This window comes from Pristiophorus japonicus, chromosome 14 (genome assembly GCF_044704955.1).
Source record: "Pristiophorus japonicus isolate sPriJap1 chromosome 14, sPriJap1.hap1, whole genome shotgun sequence".
Classification (NCBI taxonomy): Eukaryota; Metazoa; Chordata; class Chondrichthyes; family Pristiophoridae; genus Pristiophorus; species Pristiophorus japonicus.
In genome coordinates this window covers 87,254,615-87,277,693 of record NC_091990.1, presented here as the reverse complement: position 1 = coordinate 87,277,693, position 23,079 = coordinate 87,254,615, and the positions used below count along the sequence as shown (strand labels likewise).

Genomic DNA, 23,079 nt, shown 5'->3' with positions numbered 1-23,079 from the left:
CCCACTCCATCTAGTTAAGCTGGTACGATAATCCCACTCCATCTTGTAAAGCTGGTACAATATTCCCACTCCATCCAGTTAAGCAGATACTGTACTCCCACTCCATCTATTAAACTTGTACTTTACTCCACTCCATCTAGTAAAGCTGGTACAATACTCCCACTCCATCTAGTTAATCTGGTACAATACTCCCACTCCATCTAGTTAAGCAGGTACTATACTACCACTCCATCTAGTAAAGCTGGTACTGTACTCCGACTCCCTCCAGTTAATCTGGTACTTTCCTCCCACTCCATCTAATTAATCTGGTACTCTACTCCCACTCCATCAAGTTAATCTGGTACTATACTCCGACTCCCTCCAGTTAATCTGGTACTTTCCCCTCACTCCATCTAATTAACCTGGTACTATACTCCCACTCCCTCTAGTTAATCTGGTACAATACTCCGACTCCATCTAGTTTAGCTGGCACTATACTACCACTCCATCTAGTTAAGCTGGTACTATAATCCCACTCCCTCTAGTTAATCTGGTACGATACTCCCACTCCATCTAGTTAAGCTGGTACTATAATCCCACTCCCTCTAGTTAATCTGGTACTATACTCCCACTCCATCTAGTTAACCTGGTACTATACTCCCACTCCCTCTAGTTAAGATGGTACAATACTTCCACTCCATCGAGTTCAGCTGGTACAATACTCCCACTCCATCTAGTTAAGTTGGTACTATACTCCCACTCCATCTAGTTAATCTGTTACCAGACTCCCACTCCATCTAGTTAAGCTGGTACTATACTCCCACTCCCTCTAGTTAATCTTATGCAATACTCCCACTCCATCTAGTCAAGCTGGTACAATACTCCACTCCAGCTCGTAAAGCTGGTACAGTACTCCCACTCCATCTAGTTAGGCTGGTACAATACTCCCACTCCATCTAGTTAGGCTGGTACAATACTCCCACTCCATCTAGTTAATCTGTTACTATACTCCCACTCCATCTAGTTAAGCTGGTACTATACTCCCACTCCCTCTAGTTAATCTTGTGCAATACTCCCACTCCATCTAGTAAAGCTGGTGCAATACTCCCTTTCCATCTCGTTAAGTTGGTACTATACTCCCACTCCATCTAGTTAAGCTGGTACAATACTCCCACTCCTCCTAGTTACCAGGTACAATACTCCAACTCCATCTAGTTAATCTGGTACTATAATCCCACTCCCTCGAGTTAATCTGGTACTATACTCCCACTCCCTCCAGTTAAGATGGTATAATACTTCCACTCCATCGAGTTAAGCTGGTACAATACTCCGACTCCATCTAGTAAAGCTGGTACAATACTCCCACTCCATCTAGTTAAGTTGGTACTATACTCCCACTCCATCTAGTTAATCTGTTACGATACTCCCACTCCATCTAGTTAAGCTGGTACTATACTCCCACTCGCTCTAGTTAATCTTGTGCAATACTCCCACTCCATCTAGTCAAGCTGGTACAATACTCCACTCCATCTAGTAAAGCTGGTACTGTACTCCGACTCCCTCCAGTTAATCTGGTACTTTCCTCCCACTCCATCTAATTAATCTGGTACTATACTCCCACTCCATCTAGTTAATCTGGTACTATACTCCCACTCCCTCTAGTTAATATGGTACTCTACTCCCACTCCATCGAGTTATTCTGGTACTATACTCCGACTCCCTCCAGTTAATCTGGTACTTTCCCCTCACTCCATCTAATTAACCTGGTACTATACTCCCACTCCCTCTAGTTAATCTGGTACAATACTCCGACTCCATCTAGTTTAGCTGGCACTATACTACCACTCCATCTAGTTAAGCTGGTACTATAATCCCACTCCCTCTAGTTAATCTGGTACGATACTCCCACTCCATCTAGTTAAGCTGGTACTATAATCCCACTCCCTCTAGTTAATCTGGTACTATACTCCCACTCCATCTAGTTAACCTGGTACTATACTCCCACTCCCTCTAGTTAAGATGGTACAATACTTCCACTCCATCGAGTTCAGCTGGTACAATACTCCCACTCCATCTAGTTAAGTTGGTACTATACTCCCACTCCATCTAGTTAATCTGTTACCAGACTCACACTCCATCTAGTTAAGCTGGTACTATACTCCCACTCCCTCTAGTTAATCTTATGCAATACTCCCACTCCATCTAGTCAAGCTGGTACAATACTCCACTCCAGCTCGTAAAGCTGGTACAGTACTCCCACTCCATCTAGTTAGGCTGGTACAATACTCCCACTCCATCTAGTTAGGCTGGTACAATACTCCCACTCCATCTAGTTAATCTGTTACTATACTCCCACTCCATCTAGTTAAGCTGGTACTATACTCCCACTTCCTCTAGTTAATCTTGTGCAATACTCCCACTCCATCTAGTAAATCTGGTGCAATACTCCCTTTCCATCTCGTTAAGTTGGTACTATACTCCCACTCCATCTAGTTAAGCTGGTACAATACTCCCACTCCACCTAGTTACCAGGTACAATACTCCAACTCCATCTAGTTAATCTGGTACTATAATCCCACTCCCTCGAGTTAATCTGGTACTATACTCCCACTCCCTCTAGTTAAGATGGTACAATACTTCCACTCCATCGAGTTAAGCTGGTACAATACTCCGACTCCATCTAGTAAAGCTGGTACAATACTCCCACTCCATCTAGTTAAGTTGGTACTATACTCCCACTCCATCTAGTTAATGTGTTACGATACTCCCACTCCATCTAGTTAAGCTGGTACTATACTCCCACTCGCTCTAGTTAATCTTGTGCAATACTCCCACTCCATCTAGTCAAGCTGGTACAATACTCCACTCCATCTAGTAAAGCTGGTACAGTACTCCCACTCCATCTAGTTAGGCTGGTACAATACTCCCACTCCATCTAGTTAGGCTGGTACAATACTCCCACTCCATCTCGTTAAGCAGATAGTAAACTCCCACTCCATCTATTAAACTGGTACTTTACTCCCACTCCACCTAGTAAAGCTGGTACAATACTCCCTTTCCATCTCGTTAAGTTGGTACTGTACTCCCACTCCATCTAGTTAAGCTGGTACAATACTCCCACTCCACCGAGTTACCAGGTACAATACTCCAACTCCATCTAGTCAACCTGGTACTATACTTGCACTGCATCGAGTTAAGCTGGTACTATTCTTCCACTCGATCTGGTCAAGCTGGTACTGTACTCCCACTCCATCTAGTTAAGCAGATACTGTACTCCCACACCATCTAGTTAAGCTGGTACAATACTCCCACTCCATTAGTTAATCTGTTACTATACTCCCACTCCATCTCGTTAAGCTGGTACTATACTCCCTCTCCCTCGAGTTAATCTGGTGCTATACTCCTACTCCATCTTGTTAAGCTGGTACTGTACTCCTACTCCTTTTAGTTAAGTTGGTGCTATACACGCACTCATCTCGTTAAGCAGGTACTATACTCCTACTCCATCTAGTTAAGTTGGTACTATGCTCCCACTCCATCTAGTCAAGCTGGTACAATTCTCCCACTCCATTTCGTTAATCTGGTACTATACTCTCACTCCATCTCGTTCAACAGATACTATACTCCCACTCCATCTAGTTCAACTGGTACAATACTCCCACTCCATCTTGAAAATTTGGTACTAGACTCCCACTCCATCTAGTTAGGCTGGTACAATACTCCCACTCCATCTCGTTAAGCAGGTACTATACTCCCACTCCATCTCGTAAAGCAGGTACAATACTCCCACTCCATCTAGTTAAGTTGGTACTATAATCCCACTCCATCTAGTTAATCTGGTACTATATTCCCACTCCATCTAGTTAAGCTGGTACTATACTCCCACTCCCTCGAGTTAATCTGGTGCAATACTCCCACTCCACCAAGTTAATCTGGTACTATACTCCCACTCATTCTAGTTAAGCTGGTACTATAATCCCACTCCATCTAGTTAAGTTGGTACAATACTCCTACTTCATCTAGTCAAGCTGGTACAATACTCCGACTCCATCGAGTAAAGCTGGTACAATGCTCCCACTCCATCTAGTTAAGTTGGAACTATAATCCCACTCCATCTAGTTAAGTTGGTACATACTCCCACTCCCTCTCGTTAATCTGGTACGATACTCCTACTCCATCTAGTTAAATTGGTACTATAATCCCACTCCATCGAGTAAAGCTGGTACAATACTTCCACTCCATCTAGTTAAGCAGGTACTATACTCCCACTCCATCTAGTCAAGCTGGTACAATATGCCTACTCTATCTAGTTAAGCTGGTACTATATACCCACTCCATCTAGTTAAACTGGTACTATACTCCAACTCCATCCAGTTAAATTGGTACTATACTCCCACTCCATCTAGTTAAGCAGTTACTATCCTCCTACTCCATCTAGTTAAGTTGGTACTATACTCCCACTCCATCGAGTTAAGTTGGTACTGTACTCCCACTCCATCTCGTTAAGCAGGTACAATACTCCAACTCCATCGAGTTAATCTGGTACTGTACTCCCACTCCATCGAGTTAATCTGGTACTATACTCCCACTCCATCTGGTTAAGCTGGTACTATACTCACACGCCATCGAGTTAAGCAGGTACTATACTCCCACTCCATCTTGTCAAGCTGGTACAATACTCCCACTCCATCTCGTTAAGCAGGTACTATACTCCTACTCCATCTAGTAAAGCTAGTACTATACTCCTACTCCATCTAGTTAAGCAGGTACTATACTCCTACTCCATCTAGTAACCCCAGTAACAGTACTCGTGTATATCTGTCCCCAGTAACTGCACTCGTGTATATCTGTCCCCATTAACTGCACTTGTGTATATCTGTCCCCATTAACTGCACTCATGTATATCTGTCCCCAGTAACTGCACTCGTATATATCTGTCCCCAGTAACCGCACTCGTGTATATCTGTCCCCATTAATTGTACTTGAGTTTATTTGTGCCCAGTAAGTGTACACAAATTTAATTGCCCTAGTAACCATGCTGCTGTTTATTTGTCCCGAGTAACCATGTTGCTGTTTATTTGGGTTCTCTTAGATTTGGCCAATATTTACTGTTTCTCCTGTGATCAATCATTTTGCTCCACTGAGTTCAGCTCTCCAGAATAAATACTAATGAAATGTAACTGCGCACAGCAGTGAGCTAATGGGCTCTGAATGTGAATTCTTTAAAGTCCAAACAGCTGGCTGCCTGAATGCTGCAGCAACTGAATGAGGAGCAGAATTCCCTAAATCAGTGGTAACAAAACAATGAGAGGGGAGTGGGATCAGTGAGAGCGGAGTGGGATCAGTGAGAGGGATAGTGGGATCAGTGAGAGGGAAATGGGATCAGTGAGAGGGGAGTGGGATCAGTGAGAGGGGAGTGGGATCAGTGCGAGGGATAGTGGATCAGTGAGAGGGGAATGGGATCAGTGAGAGGGATTGATACGTCCTTACTATACAGTATAAATGCACACGAGGCCCATGCTTGAGAGAAGGTCAGTCTGTGAGCTGTCCTTTATTCCTTAGCACTCAAGTGATGAAGGTGGGCGGAGTTTCCCCTTTTCTACCCGAAGGTCCAGGTTAGGAGTGTCTCCCACAAGTTCACCACCTAGTGGTCATTGTTCTCACAGTGTACAACTTAGGTCAGATTATACATGGGTTATAATGCTGGTTGAATACATGTCATCACCTCCCCCTCCCAAAGTCATATTGGGATCACAGGTTAAGTCTCTCTGGTAGTTTACGCACCCTTGTAGAGCGCCTGAGTTGGGGGTCCGGTTGTTGGGCGCTGGCCTGAGTGTCTGCTGCTTGCGGTGCCACAGGCCTGTCTGGACTGCCCACAGTGACTGGGCTCTCCTCCCTTTGGTTCCGGTGTTCAGTCACCTGTGGTGAAGTGAACTCTATGTCGTGTTCTTCCTCTGCTTCTTCTACGGGGTTGCTGAACCTCCTTTTTGTTTGATCCACATGTTTGCGGCAGATTTGTCCATTGGTAAGTTTAACTACCAGAATCCTATTTCCCTCTTTGGCAATCACAGTGCCTGCGAGCCATTTGAGCCCTGCAGCGTAGTTGAGGACAAAAACAGGGTCATTTACATCAATACATCGCGCCCTCGCATTCCTGTCATGGTAGTCATATTGTGACTGGCGCGTGCTCTCGACAATTTCTTTCATGGTGGGGTGTATAAGGGATAACCTGGTTTTGAGCGTCCTTTTCATTAGCAGCTCTGCGGGTGGAACCCCTGTGAGCGAGTGTGGTTGGGATTTGTAGGCCAACAAGAGGCGTGATAAGCGCCTTTGTAGGGAACCCCCTTGGATTCTGAGCATCCCCTGTTTGATTATCTGCACGACTCGTTCTACCTGGCCGTTTGAGGCCGGCTTGAAAGGTGCCGTTCTGACATGGTTAATTCCATTGCCTGCCGTGAAGTCCTGGAATTCAATGCTTGTAAAACACGGGTCATTGTCACTGACCAAGACGTCCGGTAGACCGTGGGCGGCGAACATTGCCCGTAGACTTTCTACCGTGGCAGAGGATGTGCTTGAATTTAAAATTTCACACTCGATCTATTTGGAGTAGGCGTCTACTACAACCAAAAACATTTTTCCCATGAAAGGACCTGCGTAGTCCACATGGATGTGTGACCAAGGCTTGGCGGGCCAGGGCCAGGGGCTAAGGGGGGGCTTCCCTGGGTGTGTTGCCCAGCTGGGCACACGTGTTGCACCTGTGAACACAAAGTTCCAGATCTGCGTCTATCCCTGGCCACCAAACGTGTGACCTGGCAATTGCCTTCATCATGACAATGCCCGGGTGCTCATTGGGGAGTTCTCTGATGAACACCTCCCTGCCATGACTGCACGGTTTCCCCACAGTAAGCAATCGGCCTGAATCGAGAGTTCATCCCTGCGCCTGTGAAATGGTTTAAATTCCTCAGGGCATGCCCTGTTTGTGGCTGCCCAGTCCCCATTCAGGACACATTTCTTGACTGGAGACAATAGCGGGTCTCTATTTGTCCAGACTTTAATCTGACGAGCTGTCACGGGTGAGCCTTCGCTTTCGAAAGCTTCAACAGCCATGACCATCTCAGCAGCATGCTCGGTAGCCCCCTCAGAAGTTACCAAAATAGTTCAGGAGCCCCAGGAATGAACGCTGCTCCATTGTGTTACGGGGTCTGGGTGCTCTCTGGATCGCTTCTATCTTGGACGCAGTAGGGCTGATTCCATCTGCTGCTACCCTCATCCCCAGGAATTCTACCTCTGGAGCAAGGAAGACGCACTTCGCCTTTTTCAGTCGTAGACCTACCCGGTCCAGTCTGCGTAGCACCTCCTCCAGGTTGTGGAGGTGTTCTTCCGTATCGTAACCCGTGATGAGGATGTCGTCCTGAAAAATCACCGACCCTGGAATCGACTTGAGGAGGCTTTCCATATTTCGTTGGAAGATCGTGGCGGCCGAGCGAATCCCGAAAGGACATCTATTGTACTCAAACAACCCCTTGTGTGTTGTGATGGTAGTCAGCTTCTTCGACTCACTCGCCAGCTCCTGGGTCATGTAAGCTGAGGTCAGGTCCAATTTTGAAAAAGGTTTGCCACCGGATAGCGTCGCAAAGAAGTCCTCCGCTCTCGGTAGCGGGTACTGGTCTTGGAGTGACACCCGATTGATGGTGGCCTTGTAATCGCCACATATCCTGACCGACCCATCTACCTTGAGCACCGGCACAATCGGGCTCGCCCAGTCACTGAATTCGACTGGCGAGATGATGCCTTCCCTCAGCAGGCGGTCCAATTCGCCTTCTATCTTTTCCCGCATCACGTACGGCACCGCCCTGGCCTTGTGGTGTACTGGCCTGGCGTCCAGGTTTATGTGAATCACTACCTTGGCCCCCATGAAAGTGCCAATGCCGGGTTGAAATAACGAGTCAAATTTGTCCAGGATCTGTGAGCATGATACTCGCTCCACAGAGGAAATTGCACTGACATTGCCCCATTTCCAGTTCATGACAGCAAGCCAACTCCTCCCCAGTAGTGCGGGACCGTCCCCCGGGACAATCCAGAGTGGCAACCTTTTCTCCGAATCTTTGTGGGTCACGATTACCGTGGCGCTGCCGAGCACCGGAATGATCTCCTTTGTGTCTGTCCGTAGCTGTGCGTCAATCGGCGATAATTTTGGCCTCCTGGCCTTGGACGCCCACAACTTTTCGAACTGTTTGATACCCATGGCTGGCCCCCGTGTCTAGCTCCATTGATACTGGGATGCCATTGAGGAGCACTTTCATCATTATCGGTGAAGTCCTGGTATATGAACTGTATACATGCTCCACATGAACTCGCTGAACTTCAGCTTCCAGCGATTTCCCCCAGCGTTCATTTCTGCAATTTCTGCAGGTATTTTGCTCATCTCTGCAAACTCCGGCTGAGTGTGTGCCTCCACGCCTCCAACATGAGCTGCTGTTGGAAACAAAAGGTCCCTTGCCAGTCGATCGTCCCTGACTGCCCCTGTTATTGCCCTTGAGTGCACCATTAACAGGTGTTGATGGCCCCATTACTGGCTGCATTGTCCCTTGCAATGGTGTGAATCGCCATTCAGCTTGCCATTGTCTCTGTCGAACTCCCCCTCTGGGTTCGACTATATGTTGGGTCATGCCCGATTGCCCTTGTCTGCGTGGAGAACTGTGTGCTGCTTTAACAATGTTGAATCTCTGTCCCAACCATTTCTTAACACAGTACCTCTCGTCTGTTCTGCTAGTGGCCATGCTCGCGTGGTTTAAATCCCAGTTTCTCGTCGCCATTGATTCGTCCTTACTATACAGTATAAATGCACACGAGGCCCATGCTTGAGAGAAGGTCAGTCTGTGAACTGTCCTTTATTCCTTAGCACTCAAGTGATGAAGTTGCGGAGCTTCCCCTTTTCTACCCGAAGGTCCAGGTTAGGAGTGTCTTCCACAAGTTAACCACCTAGTGGTCATTGTTCTCACAGTGTACAACTTAGGTCAGGTTACACATGGGTTACAATGCTGGTTGAATACATGACAGGGATAGTGGGATCAGTGAGCGGGATAGTGGGATCAGTGACAGGGGAGTGGGATCAGTGAGAGGGATAGTGGGATCAGTGAGTGGGATAGTGGGATCAGTGACAGGGGAGTGGGATCAGTGAGAGGGGAATGGGATCAGTGAGAGGGATAGTGGGATCAGTGAGAAGGATAGTGGGATCAGTGAGAGGGATAGTGGGATCAGTGAGAGGGATAGTGGGATCAGTGACAGGGGAGTGGGATCAGTGAGAGGGATAGTGGGATCAGTGAGAGGCGAATGGGATCAGTGAGAGGGATAGTGGGATCAATGAGAGGGGAATGGGATCAGTGAGAGGGATAGTGGGATCAGTGAGAGGGATAGTGGGATCAGTGAGCGGGGAGTGGGATCAGTGAGATGGGAGTGGGATCAGTGAGAGGGATAATGGGATCAATGAGAGGGGAATGGGATCAGTGAGAGGGATAGTGGGATCAGTGAGTTGGGAATGGAATCAGTGAGAGTTAGCTCATTAAATTAATTGAGCAGTGTGTTGCACAAGGGGAGCTGTATGGATTGAACAGCATTTTATGCAGGATACTATCTGGTTTAACTGCGACCACACTTGACATGTTTTTTTCTGTTTCCAGAATGTGGGGCTGTTATAAATGCTTCGAGAGGGCGTATTGTACTGGAGGGATACCCCAGCAACTCTCACTGTGAATGGACAGTGTCAGTGAATCGCAGTTTTGCTATTGAATTAAGGTAGGACTTAATGTTAGATTTATTACAGACAGTTTCGGGTGTTCTCCATTATACGCCAATTCTGTCGTTCACTTCTGAAGCCTGAAGGCCGATGTGTTTAAAACCTGAGAGAGACCTTTAGCAAAGGGTAGGTTATGGTGTGCCAGCAGTATAATCTTAGAATCATGGAGATTTACAGTACAGAAGGAGGCCATTTCGGCCCATCGTGTCGGTGCTGGCCGACAAAGAGCTATCCAGCTTAATCCCACTTTCCAGCTCTTGGTCCGTAGCCCTGTAGTTTATGGCACTTTAAGTGCATATCCAAGTACTTTTTAAATGCTATGAGGGTGTCTGCCTCTACCATCCTTTCAGGCAGTAAGTTCCAGACCCCATCACTCTCTGGGTGAAACTATTTCCCCTCAAATCCCCTCTAAACCTCCTACCACTTACTTTGAATCTATGCCCCCTGGTTGTTGACCCCTCTGCTAAGGGGAATAGGTCCTTCCTATCCACTCCATCTCGGCCCCTCATAATTTTATACACCTCAATAAGGTCTGCCCTCTTTCTCCTCTGTTGCAAAGAAAACAACCCCAGCCTCTCCAATCTTTCCTCAAAGCCAGAAGTTTCCAGTCCAGGCAACATCCTCATAAATCTCCTCTCTACCCTCTCTAGCGCAATCACATCTTTCCTGTAATGTGTTGGCCAGAACTGCATGCAGTACTCCAGCTGTGGCCTAACTAGTGTTTTATACAGTTCAAGCATAACACCCCCCTGATCTTGTATTCTATGCCTTGGCTAAAAGGCACGTATCCCGTATGCCTTCTTAACCACATTATCTACCTGGCCTGCTACCTTCATGGATCTGTAGATATGTGCTCCAAGGTCCCTTTGTTCCTCTACACTTCTCTGTGTCCTACCTTTTATTGTGTATTCCCTTGCCTGTTAGCCCTCCCCAAATGCATTACCTCACACTTATCTGGATTGAATTCCATTTGCCAGTGTTCTGCCCACCTGACCAGTTCATTAACATCTTCCTGCAGTCCGTAACTTTCTTCTTCATTATCAACTACACGGTCAATAATTGTATCATCTTCAAACTTCTTAATCATACCCCTACATTTAAGTCCAAGTTATTGATATATATCACAAAAAGCAAGGGACCCAGTACTGAGCCCTGCGAAACCCCACTGGAAACAACTTTTCAGTCACAAAAATACCCTTCGACAATTACCCTTTGCTTCCTGCCTCTGAGCCAATTTTGGATTCAACTTGCCACTTTGCCTTGGATCCCGTGGGCTTTTACTTTTGTGACCAGTCTTCCATGTGGGACCTTATCAAAGGCCTTGCTAAAATCCTTATACACTACATCAAATGCACTACCCTCATCGACCCTCCTGGTTACCTCCCCAAAAAATTCAATCAAGTTAGTCAGACACGACCTTCTCTTAACAAATCCACGCTGATTGTCCTTGAATAATCTGTGTTTTTCTAAATGAAGATTTATCCAGTCCCTCAGAAATTTTTCCAATAATTTTCCCACTACTGAGGTTAGGCTGACTGACCTGTAATTACTCGGTCTATCCCTTTCTCCCTTTTTAAACAACGGTACAACATTAGCAGTCCTCCAGTCCTCCAGCACCACACCTGTAGCCAGAGAAGATTGGAAAATAATGGTCAGAGCCTCTGCGATTTCCTCTCTTGCTTCTCTGAATAGCTTGGGATACATTTCATCCGGGCCTCAGGATTTATCCACCTTCAAAGATGTTAAATCCCTTACTATTTCCTCTCTCGCTATTTTTATTTAATCTAATATTTCACACTTGTCCTCCCTGATTGCAATGTCTGCATCGTTCCTCTCTTTTGTGAATATATATCTATACCCGAGAACAACAGCACAGGTTACAGTTTAGGAAATGATTCTTTAATTGCATAGTTAGATTTGCATATCGAGTAGAACATATTCTGAATCTATATGGCAATTTAGAATTGCTGTCTCCCACCGAATGAAAGATCAGTATGAGGAAACAGTCAGTATTTTGATGCCATCTCCTGTTTGAAATGATTGTTGCCTGTTTCTTTTGAAGTCAAAGCCTAACAAGTGGCTGCACAAGGTTTTAATATCTGTGCATTTAATACCATGATTTTAAAATTCTCATCCTTGTTTTCAAATTGCTCCATGGCCTCGTTCCCCCCCCCACCCGATCTCTGTATCCTCCTCCAGCCTCCCAGCCCCCCGAGATCTCTGCGCCCCTTCGATTCTGGCCTCTTACGAATCACTGATTTTTACCGATCCAGCAGTGGCAGCTGTCCCTTCAGCTGCCAAAGCCCTAAGCTCTAGAATCCCCTCCCCCAACCTCTCCATCTCCACCCCTCTATCTCTCTCTTCCCTCTTCAATTCATTTCTTAAAATCTACCTCTTTGACCAAGCTTTTGGTCACCGCTCCTAATATCTCCTTTTGTGGCTCGGTGTCAAATTGTGTTTGATAATCACTCCTGTGAAACATAGAAACATAGAAAATAGGTGCAGGAGTAGGCCATTCAGCCCTTCGAGCCTGCACCGCCATTCAATGAGTTCATGGCTGAACATGCAACTTCAGTACCCCATTCCTGCTTTCTCGCCATACCCCTTGATCCCCCTAGCAGTAAGAACTACATCTAACTCCTTTTTGTATATATTTAGTAAATTGGCCTCAACCACTTTCTGGTGGTAGAGAATTCCACAGGTTCACCACTCTCTGGTTGAAGAAGTTTCTCCTCATCTCGGTCCTAAATGGCTTACCTCTTATCCTTAGACTGTGACCCCTGGTTCTGGACTTCCCCAACATTGGGAACATTCTTCCTGCATCTAACCTGTCTAAACCCATCAGAATTTTAAACGTTTCTATGAGATCTCCTCTCATTCTTCTGAACTCGTGAATACAAGCCCAGTTGATCCAGTCTTTCTTGATATGTCAGTCCCGCCATCCCGGGAATCAGTCTGGTGAACCTTCGCTGCACTCCCTCAATAGCAAGAATGTCCTTCCTCAAGTTAGGAGACCAAAACTGTACACAATACTCCAGGTGTGGCCTCACCAAGGCCCTGTACAACTGTAGCAACACCTCCCTGCCCCTGTACTCAAATCCCCTCGCTATGCAGTCCAACATGCCATTTGCTTTCTTAACCAGCTGCTGTACCTGCATGCCAACCTTCAATGACTGATGTACCATGACACCCAGGTCTCGTTGCACCTCCCCTTTTCCTAATCTGTCACCATTCAGATAATACTCTGTCTCTCTGTTTTTACCACCAAAGTGGATAACCTCACATTTATCCACATTATATTTCATCTGCCATGCATTTGCCCACTCACCTAACCTATCCAAGTCACCCTGCAGCCTCATAGCATCCTCCTCGCTATGCCACCCAACTTTAGTGTCATCCGCAAATTTGGAGATATTACATTTAATCCCCTCGTTTAAATCATTAATGTACAATGTAAACAGCTGGGGCCCCAGCACAGAACCTTGTGGTACCCCACTAGTCACTGCCTGCCATTTACTCCTACTCTTTGCTTCCTGTCTGACAACCAGTTCTCAATCCACGTCAGCACACTACCCCCAATCCCATGTGCTTTAACTTTGCACATTAATCTCTTGTGTGGGACCTTGTCGAAAGCCTTCTGAAAGTCCAAATACACCACATCAACTGGTTCTCCCTTGTCCACTCTACTGGAAACATCCTGAAAAAATTCCAGAAGATTTATCAAGCATAATTTCCCTTTCACAAATCCATGCTGACTTGGACCTATCATGTCACCTCTTTACAAGTGAAGCAACTTGGGACGTTTTATTACACTAAAGATATTATATAAATGTAACAGGCTGCTGTTGTTGTATTAATGAACCCTCTGAATAAACCTTGCGTCACAGGCAGCACTGTAACACTTCAATAGCAAGCACTTTACTGGTCTCTGTCCGTAAACTAAGTTCAGTGCATGCACGCGAGGGGTCCCTACTGCCTGGGGAGAGGCACTGAGGGGGTTAATGCTGCCTGGGGAGAGGCACCCAGGGGGCCCCTATCACCTGGGGAGTGGCATCCAGGGGCCCCTGTCACCTGGGGAGAGGCACTGAGGGGCCCCTGTCACTTGGGGAGTGGCACCCATTGGGCCCTGTCACCTGGGGAGTGGCACCCATTGGGCCCTGTCACCTGGGGAGTGGCACCCAGGGGCCCCTGTCACCTGGGGAGAGGCACTGAGGGGGTCACTGTCACCTGGGGAGTGGCACCCAGGGGCCCCTGTCACCTGGGGCGTGGCACTGAGGGGGGTCACTGCTGCCTGGGGCGTAGCGGGTGAGGAGCCCCTGCCATTGGGCCGGAGAGTGGCGCACGAAGGCCCCCTTGTCACTTGACCGGAGAGTAGCACCTGAGGGTGTGCCTGTTGGGGAGTTGTTGCTCAGGGTACGATCTCACTGTGTTTCAGATTCTCCATGCTGAGTCTGGAGTTTGATTACATGTGTCAGTACGATTACGTGGAAGTCCGTGATGGCGATAACATCGACTCCAGGGTTGTTGCAAAATTCTGTGGAAATGAACGGCCTCCCCCAATCCGGACCACCGGGAACTCGATACATATTCTATTTGTATCCGATGGCTACAAAAGCTTTGATGGATTTTTTGCCATGTTTGAGGAAGTTGACGGTAGGTAGCCTCTTCTAATGTCAGATCATCTCGTGCCTCATCTTTCTTCTTGGTGCATTATTTTCTCAACTCCAGGTTCATTCGCTTTCAGATTCAAGCTTTCTTTCTTACCCTTATGGTCCTCACATGGCTCTTTCTTCCTTATGTTCCTTTTATTTCTCACTAACCCCTGACCTCCTCTCTAACCCCTGACCTCCTCACTAACCCCTGACTTCCTCACTAACCCCTGTCTTCTTCACTAACCCCGGACCGCCTCACTAACCCCTGACCTCCTCATTAACCCCTGACCTCCTCACTGACCCCTGTCCTCCTCACTAACCCCTGTCCTCCTCACTAACCCCTGTCCTCCTCACTAACCCCTGACCTCCTCACTAACCTGTGTCCTCCTCACTAACTCCTGACCTCCTCACTAACCCCTGACCTCCTCACTAACCCCGGACCTCCTCACTGACCTCTGTCCTCCTCACTAACTTCTGTCCTCCTCACTAACCCCTGTCCTCCTGACTAACCCCTGACCTCCTCACTAACCCCATACCTACTCACTAACCCCTGACCTCCTCACTAACCCCTGTCCTCCTCACTTGCCCCCCTGCCTCACTTGCCCCTGTCTCCCTTCCTTCGGCCATTTCCCTGAACCCAGGATGGATGTGAAGCTTGCCGCTGCTGCCTCTCAACTTTCCCACTGGCTGCGTGTTGTTTTCAGAGCGTGCGGGTTCCCTGGTGGGCAGGATTCCTGGGGCTCACGTTCATAAGCCTGAGGCCTTCCCGGCATGCAGAGCGGTGCATGTGCCAGTTGGGGCCTTCTCCTGTGCTGCTGTTGTGCATGAGATTGAGGCACTGGTCCCGATTTTAACCCCGCTCAGCGGCAATTGTGAGTAAGAGGGGTTAACATTTTTAATTCTACTGCCGGCTTCTTAACAAAGGCATGTGGGGGCCTAGATAACATTTAACAGTCACGGCCAGATGATGTCAGGAGGCGTCCCACACTGTTGTCTGCCCAACAGTCGATCCCAGCCAAGGGGCATCAACTGGCCAAGGTAAGTACTAAAGATTTGCTCCTTTTAGAACTTTTTGTGGGCCTGGAGGAGCACTCATGGAGTCTTTCAGCCTCTCCCGATCTCAGTGGAACCTCCAGTCTTTGATCTCCTGAAAAGCTAACCTGCCACTGACTTGCAGCTCAACATTCCTGGTTACAGGGTTTTCAGACGAGAAAGAGAGGGGATAAAAAAAGGAGGTGGGCAGGGTTTGTAATATTGGTTAAAGAAACAATTACAGCTGTGAGGAGGGATGATATGTTACAAGGATCATCAAATGGGGCCATATGGGTTGAACTGAAGAACTAAATAGGGGCAGTCACACTTCTGGGAGTGTACTATAGACCTCCAAACATTCAGAGGGACATAGAAGAGCAAAATGTAGGCAAATTTCTGAGAAGGTCAAAAACAATAGGGCAGTAATAGTAGGGGATATCAACTATCCTAATATTAACTGGGATAGAACCAATGGATGTCAAGGGGCATACAGGGTTGGAAAAGGCAAAAAAGAGAGCTGTATAGGAGGTGTATAGAAAGTGCAGGGGTGACATTAATAGGAGGAACGGTAACATAGTGGTTATGTTACTGGACTAGTAATCCAGAGGCCCCGACTAATAATCTGGAGATTTGAGTTCAAATCCCACCACAGCAGCTGGGGATTTAAATTCAGTGGAATAAATCTGGAATAAAGAGCCAATGTCAGTAATAGTGACCATGATTACCGGATTGTCATAAAAACCCATCTGGTTCACTAATGTCCTTTAGGGGAGGAAATCTGCCGTCCTTACCAAGTCTGGCCTATGTGACTCCAGACCCACAGCAATGTGCTTGACTCTTAAATGGCCTAGCAAGCCACTCGAGGGCAATTAGGGATGGGCAATAAATGCTGGCCTTGCCAGCGACACCCACCCTGTAGATGAATAACATAAAAGGAAATTAAGTATGCATGGAATCAAGGAAAACCTAAAAATGTGTTATAAATACATCAAGAGCAAGAGGGTAACTAAAGAAAGAATGGGGCCTATTAAATCCCAAAAAGGTAACCTGTGTGTAGAGAAGGAAGACGTGGCTACGGTTCTTAATGGAAACTTACCATCTGCCTTCACAAAAGAGAGAGAGGATGAGGAGTTTGAAACACGGTGAGCGAGGAAATATTAAATGGTTTAGCAGCTTTGAAAGTAGATAAATCGCCAACCCCGGGTGAAATGTATCCTAGGCTGTTAAGAGAAGCAAGGGAGGAAATAGCGGAAGCTCTGACCATCATTTTCTAATCCTCTCTGGCAACAAGTGTGGTGCTGGAGGATTGCTAAAGTTGTACCTTTGTTTAAAAAGGAAGAAAGTGATCGACTAATTAACCTAACCTTGGTGGTGGGAAAAATATTGGAAAAAATTTTACGGGACAGGATAAATCTGGAAAGCTACGGATTAATCAAGGACAATCAGCATCGATATGTCAAGGGAAGGTCGTGTCTGACTAACCTGATCGAATTTTTTGAGAAGGTAACAAGGAGGGTCAATGAGGGTAGCATGTTTGATGTAGTCTATATGAATTTTAGCACCTTTTTTGACAAGGTCCCACATGGCAGATTGGTCATGAAAGTAAAAGCCCATGGAATCCAGGGAGAGTGGCAAGTTGGATCCAAAATTGCTCTCTGACAGAAAGCAAAGGGTCATGGTTGATGGGTGTTTTTGTGACTGGAAGGCTGTTTCCAATGGGGTTCCACAGGGCTCAGTACTAGGTCATTTGCTTTTTGTGGTATATATCAATGATCTAGACGTTCGGGGGCATGATTAAGAAGTTTGCCAATGATACAAAAATTGGCCGTGTGGTTGATAGTGAGGAAGAAAGCTGTAGACTGCAGGAAGATATCAATGGACTGGTCAGGTGGGCAGAAAATTGGCAAATAGAATATAATCTGGAGAACTGTGAGGTGATGCATTTGGGGAGGGTTAACAGGCAAGGGAATACACAATAAATGATAGGATACCGAGAAGTGTAGAGGAACAGAGGGACCTTGGAGTGCATGAATACAGGCATGAATAAAACCGAGTCGAGAAGGAATTTCTTCTCCCAGAGGGTTGTGAATCTGTGGAATTCTCTGCCCAAGGAAGCAGTTGAGGCTAGCTTATTGAATGTATTCAAATCACAGACAAATAGATTTTTAACCAATAAGGGAATTAAGGGTTATGGGGAGCGGGCGGGTAAGTGGAGCTGAGTCCACGGCCAGATCAGCCATGATCTTGTTGAATGGCGGAGCAGGCTCGAGGGGCTAGATGGCCTACTCCTGTTCCTAATTCTTATGTTCTATGAAGGTAGCAGGCCAGGTAAATAAGGTGGTTAAGAAGACATAGGGGATACTTGCCTTTATTAGCTGCAGCATAGAATACAAGAGCAAGGAGGTTATGCTTGAACTGTATAAAACACTAATTAGGCCACAGCTGGAGTACTGCGTGCAGTTCTGGTCACCACATCACAGGAAAGATGTGATTGCACTAGAAAGGGTACAGTGGAGATTTACGAGGATGTTGCCAGGACTGGAGAATTTTAGTTACGAGGAAAGATTGGATAGGCTGGGGCTGTTTTCTTTGGAACAAGGGAGGCTGAGGGGAGATTTAATTAAGATGTATAAAATTATGAGGGACCTAGATAGAGTGGATAGGAAGGACCTATTTCCCTGAGCAGGGAGTTCAATAATCAGGGGCCATAGATTTAAAGTATTTGGTGGAACGATTAGCAGGGAGTTGGGGAGAACTTTTTGCACCCAGAGGATGGTTGGGGTCTGGAAAGGGTAGTAGAGGCAGAAACCCTCATAGCATTTAAACAGTACTTGGATATGCACTTGAAGTGCTGTTACTAGCAAGGCTGCGGAACAAGAGCTGGAAAGTGGGATTAGACTGGATAAGTGGGACTAGACTGCTCTTTTTTGATCGACACAGACATGGTGGGCCGAATGACCTCCTTCTGTGCCATAAATTTCTATGGCTGTTTGATTCTATGATTGCTGAGAACCATCTCCATGCGTCCCCGGTTTATACTTCTGCCTGGCCGAGTTGGAATCAGCCTTCCCGCCCTCCCATCACTATCGAGGCCACTGAGTCAGGAGGGCAGAAAACTTTAGCCTAGAGTTACTAAGTGTGCTGAGAATCGAAGTCATTAACTATGGCACGTTGACCGAGTCCCGACAAACACCCGCAGGCCCCCCCTATCCTCCAGGAGCAGAGGTTAAAGGGTACCCTAGCGGTGAGTGCAGCCCGCCCGAGTCAAATGTGCTGATGGAGGTGAGTGATTGTTAGTCTTGAATAGGCTGAGGTTCCGATGAAGCGTTCCTCTTCTGGCAAATATTGAGAGGGATCATGGTCCAGCAGCACCACTCACAGGTGGCTATCAGTACTGCGGCTCTTTGTATTTCAGGAAGCCTGAGCATTCATAAAGATATAAGAAAGTGTGCATCATGCAGCCCATGGACCTTACACAGATCACGCACAGTCTGCTCCGTCAGGAATTCTACCCAATCCATCTTTACCCTCTTCCCCGTATAGGTAGACACAGTAATACTGCAGAACATCAATCGCCTACATCCCACACCTCTCATAATGTGCCTTCGGTCTGATTCTGCCACAGAAGCTATCATGTTACACACAACATTCAGACAGCCCTGCCTGTACTTATCCTTATAACCCACATCCTGTTAACAACCTGCAATAACCTGCTCAAGCCTAAGTTATCTAGGACCTGCCAAACTTTTAGGAAAGGAAATAAGGAAGGGCAGGACTTTCATTTATAAAGTGCCTTATAAAGGCTCAAGGGGACCATATTGAAGTGTTTGAGATTCTACATAACTAACTCTCAGTAAAATCTTCTATTCCCTTCTCTGTCATTCGTTTGTCTAGCCGCCCCTTAACTGCATTATTACTGTTCACCTTAATTACTTCCAGTGGGAACGAGTGCCACATTCTCACCACCCTCTGGGTGAAGAGGTTTCTTCTGAATTCCCTATTTAATGCCTTGATGACTAACTTATGTTGATGGTATCTAGTTTTGCTCTTCTCTACAAATAGAAACACACTCTCTGGGGGAATTTTAACCTTAAAAAAAACGGGTGCATGGGGGGCAGTTAAATTGTTAAAAATCAGATTCCCGACCTAATCCCACTCCAACCCACCCACTTCCCATTTTAACGGGGGCGGGGCGAGGGCGGGACGGGGGCAGAACAGGGGCGGGACGGGGCAGGATGGGGGCAGGCAACCAACCCACTCCCAGGAGGTGGGATGTCAATTTAAATATTATAATGATGCTGGAAACCTCTTTTTTAACCTCCATTTTGTTTTTAACTCTATGTGGACGGGTTTTACACACTTCAGCAAGGCGGGGACTGCTGGATCCGGGAGGTAAGTGCTTTTATACCTACCTCCTGCATCCAGGGTGCGAACGGAGACCCCCTCACAAGGCCTCTGATCTCCTTCCGAGACTCTACCACACCCCACAATCATCCTGAGGCTGGTCACGATCATCTGGTGGCCAGCCCTGAAGTGTTCTTCCCCCCCATTCCCCTGCCCCAACCGGCCTTCACCATGAAAATCCAACTCCCAGTGTCAACTCTCTCAAACCCTTTCATAATTTTGAAACTCTCTATTAGGTCACCCCTCAGCCTTCCCTTTTCAAGAGCAAAGTGACCCAGCCTGTTCATCCTTTCCTGATAGGTATACCCTCACATTGCCAGTATCATCCTTTCCTGATAGATATATCCTCGCATTGCCAGTATCATCCTTGTAAATCTTCTCTGCATCCTCTCCAGTACTTGTATATCCCTTTTATAATATAGCGACCAGAACTGTATGCTACATGTCCAAGTGTGATCTAACCAAGGTTTGATACAAATTTAGCATAACTTCACTACTTTTCAATTCAATCCCTCTAGAAATAAACCCTAGTGCTTGGTTTGCCTTTGTTATGGCCTTGTGGCCTTGTTGTACTCCCAGATCCCTTTGCTCTCTATCCCATTTAGATTCTTATTTTCTAAGTAATATGTGACCTTTTTATTTTTCTTATCAAAATGTAATATCTCACACTTATCTTTGTTGACATTCATTTGCAAATTATGTGCCCATTCTGCAAGTTTATTAATTTCTTCTTGTAATTTGTTGCAGTCCTCCTCAGTGCTGACTATCCTTCCCAATTTTGTGTGGTCCACAAATTTGGAAATTGTCTTTTGATTCCAAAGTCTAAATTGTTAATATAAATTGTGAACAACAGAGGTCCCAACCCCGAGCCTCCACTTCTCACCTGTTGCTACTCTGAATAGCTACCCTTTACCCTAGCTCTCTGCTTTCTGTCTTTCAGCCACTCTACTACTTGTCCCCTGACTCCACATGTTCTGCTCTTATTCATTAGTCTATTACATGGTACCTTATCAAAGACCTTTTGGAAATCTACATATATCACATCTACTGCATTACCCCTTGTCTACTGTCTCTGTTACCTCTTCAAAGAATTTATTGAGGTTTGTCAAGCAAGATTCCTTTTTGAAATCCATACTGACTATTCAATATTATATCATTGGTTTCTAGATGTTTTTCTATTTTCTCCTTTAGTAGAGATTCCATTATTTTTCCTATTACCGATGTTAAGTTGACTGGTCTATAATTCCCTGGACATGTTCTATCTCTCTTTCTAAACATAGATATAACATTAGCTATCCACCAGTCCTCTGGCACCTTTTTCTAATCAATAATTAAATATGTGTAATAGTGCCTCCGCTATCTCTTCCCTAGATTCTTTTAGAATGTATGATGCAATCTGACTGGACATGGGTTTTTATCCTCTTTGAATTTGATTAGTTTATTTAATATTGCTTCTCTTTTGATTTTAAATGTGGTTATATCAGTTTTAAACTCATCTTCCGTTTTCATGGTCACTTGATCCATCTCCATGGTAAATACTGAAGCAAAATATTTACGATTCCTGCCATTTCACTATCACTACCTGTGATTGTATCCTGTCTGTCTCTTAATGGCCATATTCCCATCCCAACTTTTCTTTTTTTAGTTATCTGCCTATAACATATTTCACTATTTTGTTTTATGTTCCTTGTTAATTTAATTTCATAGTTTCTCTTTGCCTTCCTTATTTGTTTTTACTTCTTTCCTGGTCTCTTTGTATTCGCCCTTGTCTTACTCTCTCTCCTCTGCTGTTCACGTACTTACTGTATGTCCCTTTCCTCACCCTAAATTTTTCTCTTTTGTCTTTATTCATGCATGGTGGGTGTCCCATTAGTACTTTGCTTCTTCTTGTTTGTTAGCAGAACATATTTTTCCTGGACTCTGTTGAACACTATTTTAAATGTTTCCTATTGTTGTTCTTAATCAGGGTTGGTCAATATTATTGTCTTTTTTATTTCCCCAATTTTTATTCTCAGCCACTCAAAATTATTGTTTTTCCAATCTATTACCCTGTTCTTTTCCATGCTTATGTCCTTCTCAATTATTATCTTAAAGTGTATTATGGTTACTATTGCCTAGATGTTCCCCTACTTTTACTTCTCTTATCTGCTCTGGTTCATTCCCCATTACCAGATCCAATAGTGCATCCTCACTTGTTGGGCTTTTTTGTTATCCAATCCTGGGATGTGGGCATCACTGACAAGGCCGGCATTTATTATCCATCCCTAATTGCCCTTGAGAAGGTAGTGGTGAGCCACCTTCTTGAACTGTTGCAGTCCTTGTGGTGAAGGTACTCCCACAGTGCTGTTAGGGAGGGAGTTCCAGGATTTTGACCCAGCGACGATGAAGGAATGGCGATATGATTCCAAGTCAGGATGGTGTTTGACTTGGAAGGGAAGTTGCAGGTGATGGTGTTCCTCTGCGCCTGCTGTCTTTGTCTTTCTAGGTGGTAGAGGTTTGGGAGGTGCTGCTGGAGAAGCCTTGGTGAGTTGCTGCTGTGCATCTTGTAGATGGTACACACTGCAGCCATGGTGCACCAGTGGATGGGGTGCCAATCAAGCCGGTTGCTTTGTCCTGGATGGTGTTGAGCTTCTCGTGTCTTGGTTGAGCTGCACTCATCCAGGCAAGTAGAGAGTATTCCATCACACTCCTGACTTGTGCCTTGTAGATGATGGAAAGGTTTTGGGGAGTCAGGAGGTGAGATACTCATCACAGAATACCCAGCCTCTGACCTGCTCTTGTTGCCACAGTGTTTATGTGACTGCTCCAGTTAAATTTCTGGTCAATGGTGACCCCCAGGATGTTGAAGGTGGGGGATTTCACAAAGGTAATGCCATTGAATATCAAGGGGAGGTGGTTAGACTCTTGCTTATGGGAGATAGTCATTGCCTGGCACTTGTAGAAACATAGAAACATAGAAAATAGGTGCAGGAGTAGGCCATTCAGCACTTCTAGCCTGCACCGCCATTCAATGAGTTCATGGCTGAACATGCAACTTCAGTACCCCCTTCCTGCTTTCTCGCCATACCCCTTGATCCCCCGAGTAGTAAGGACTTCATCTAACTCCCTTTTGAATATATTTAGTGAATTGGCCTCAACTGCTTTCTGTGGTAGAGAATTCCACAGGTTCACCACTCTCTGGGTGAAGAAGTTTCTCCTCATCTCGGTCCTAAATGG

At 46.0% G+C, this 23,079-nt stretch overlaps 1 protein-coding gene across 3 annotated transcripts in view; it reads left to right on the top strand.

Annotated features, from left to right (window-relative positions):
- Positions 1-23,079, top strand: part of pamr1a (peptidase domain containing associated with muscle regeneration 1a) — a 319,049-nt gene that overhangs the window by 94,727 nt on the left and 201,243 nt on the right. For 2 of the 3 annotated variants that reach the window (XM_070899342.1, XM_070899340.1), the window contains exons 4-6: positions 9,660-9,774; positions 14,211-14,428; positions 19,825-19,851. In XM_070899342.1, coding sequence (XP_070755443.1) covers positions 9,660-9,774; positions 14,211-14,428; positions 19,825-19,851 — 360 coding nt within the window. The remainder of the gene's footprint in view (positions 1-9,659; positions 9,775-14,210; positions 14,429-19,824; positions 19,852-23,079) is intronic. The other variant, XM_070899341.1, reaches the window with a different exon arrangement.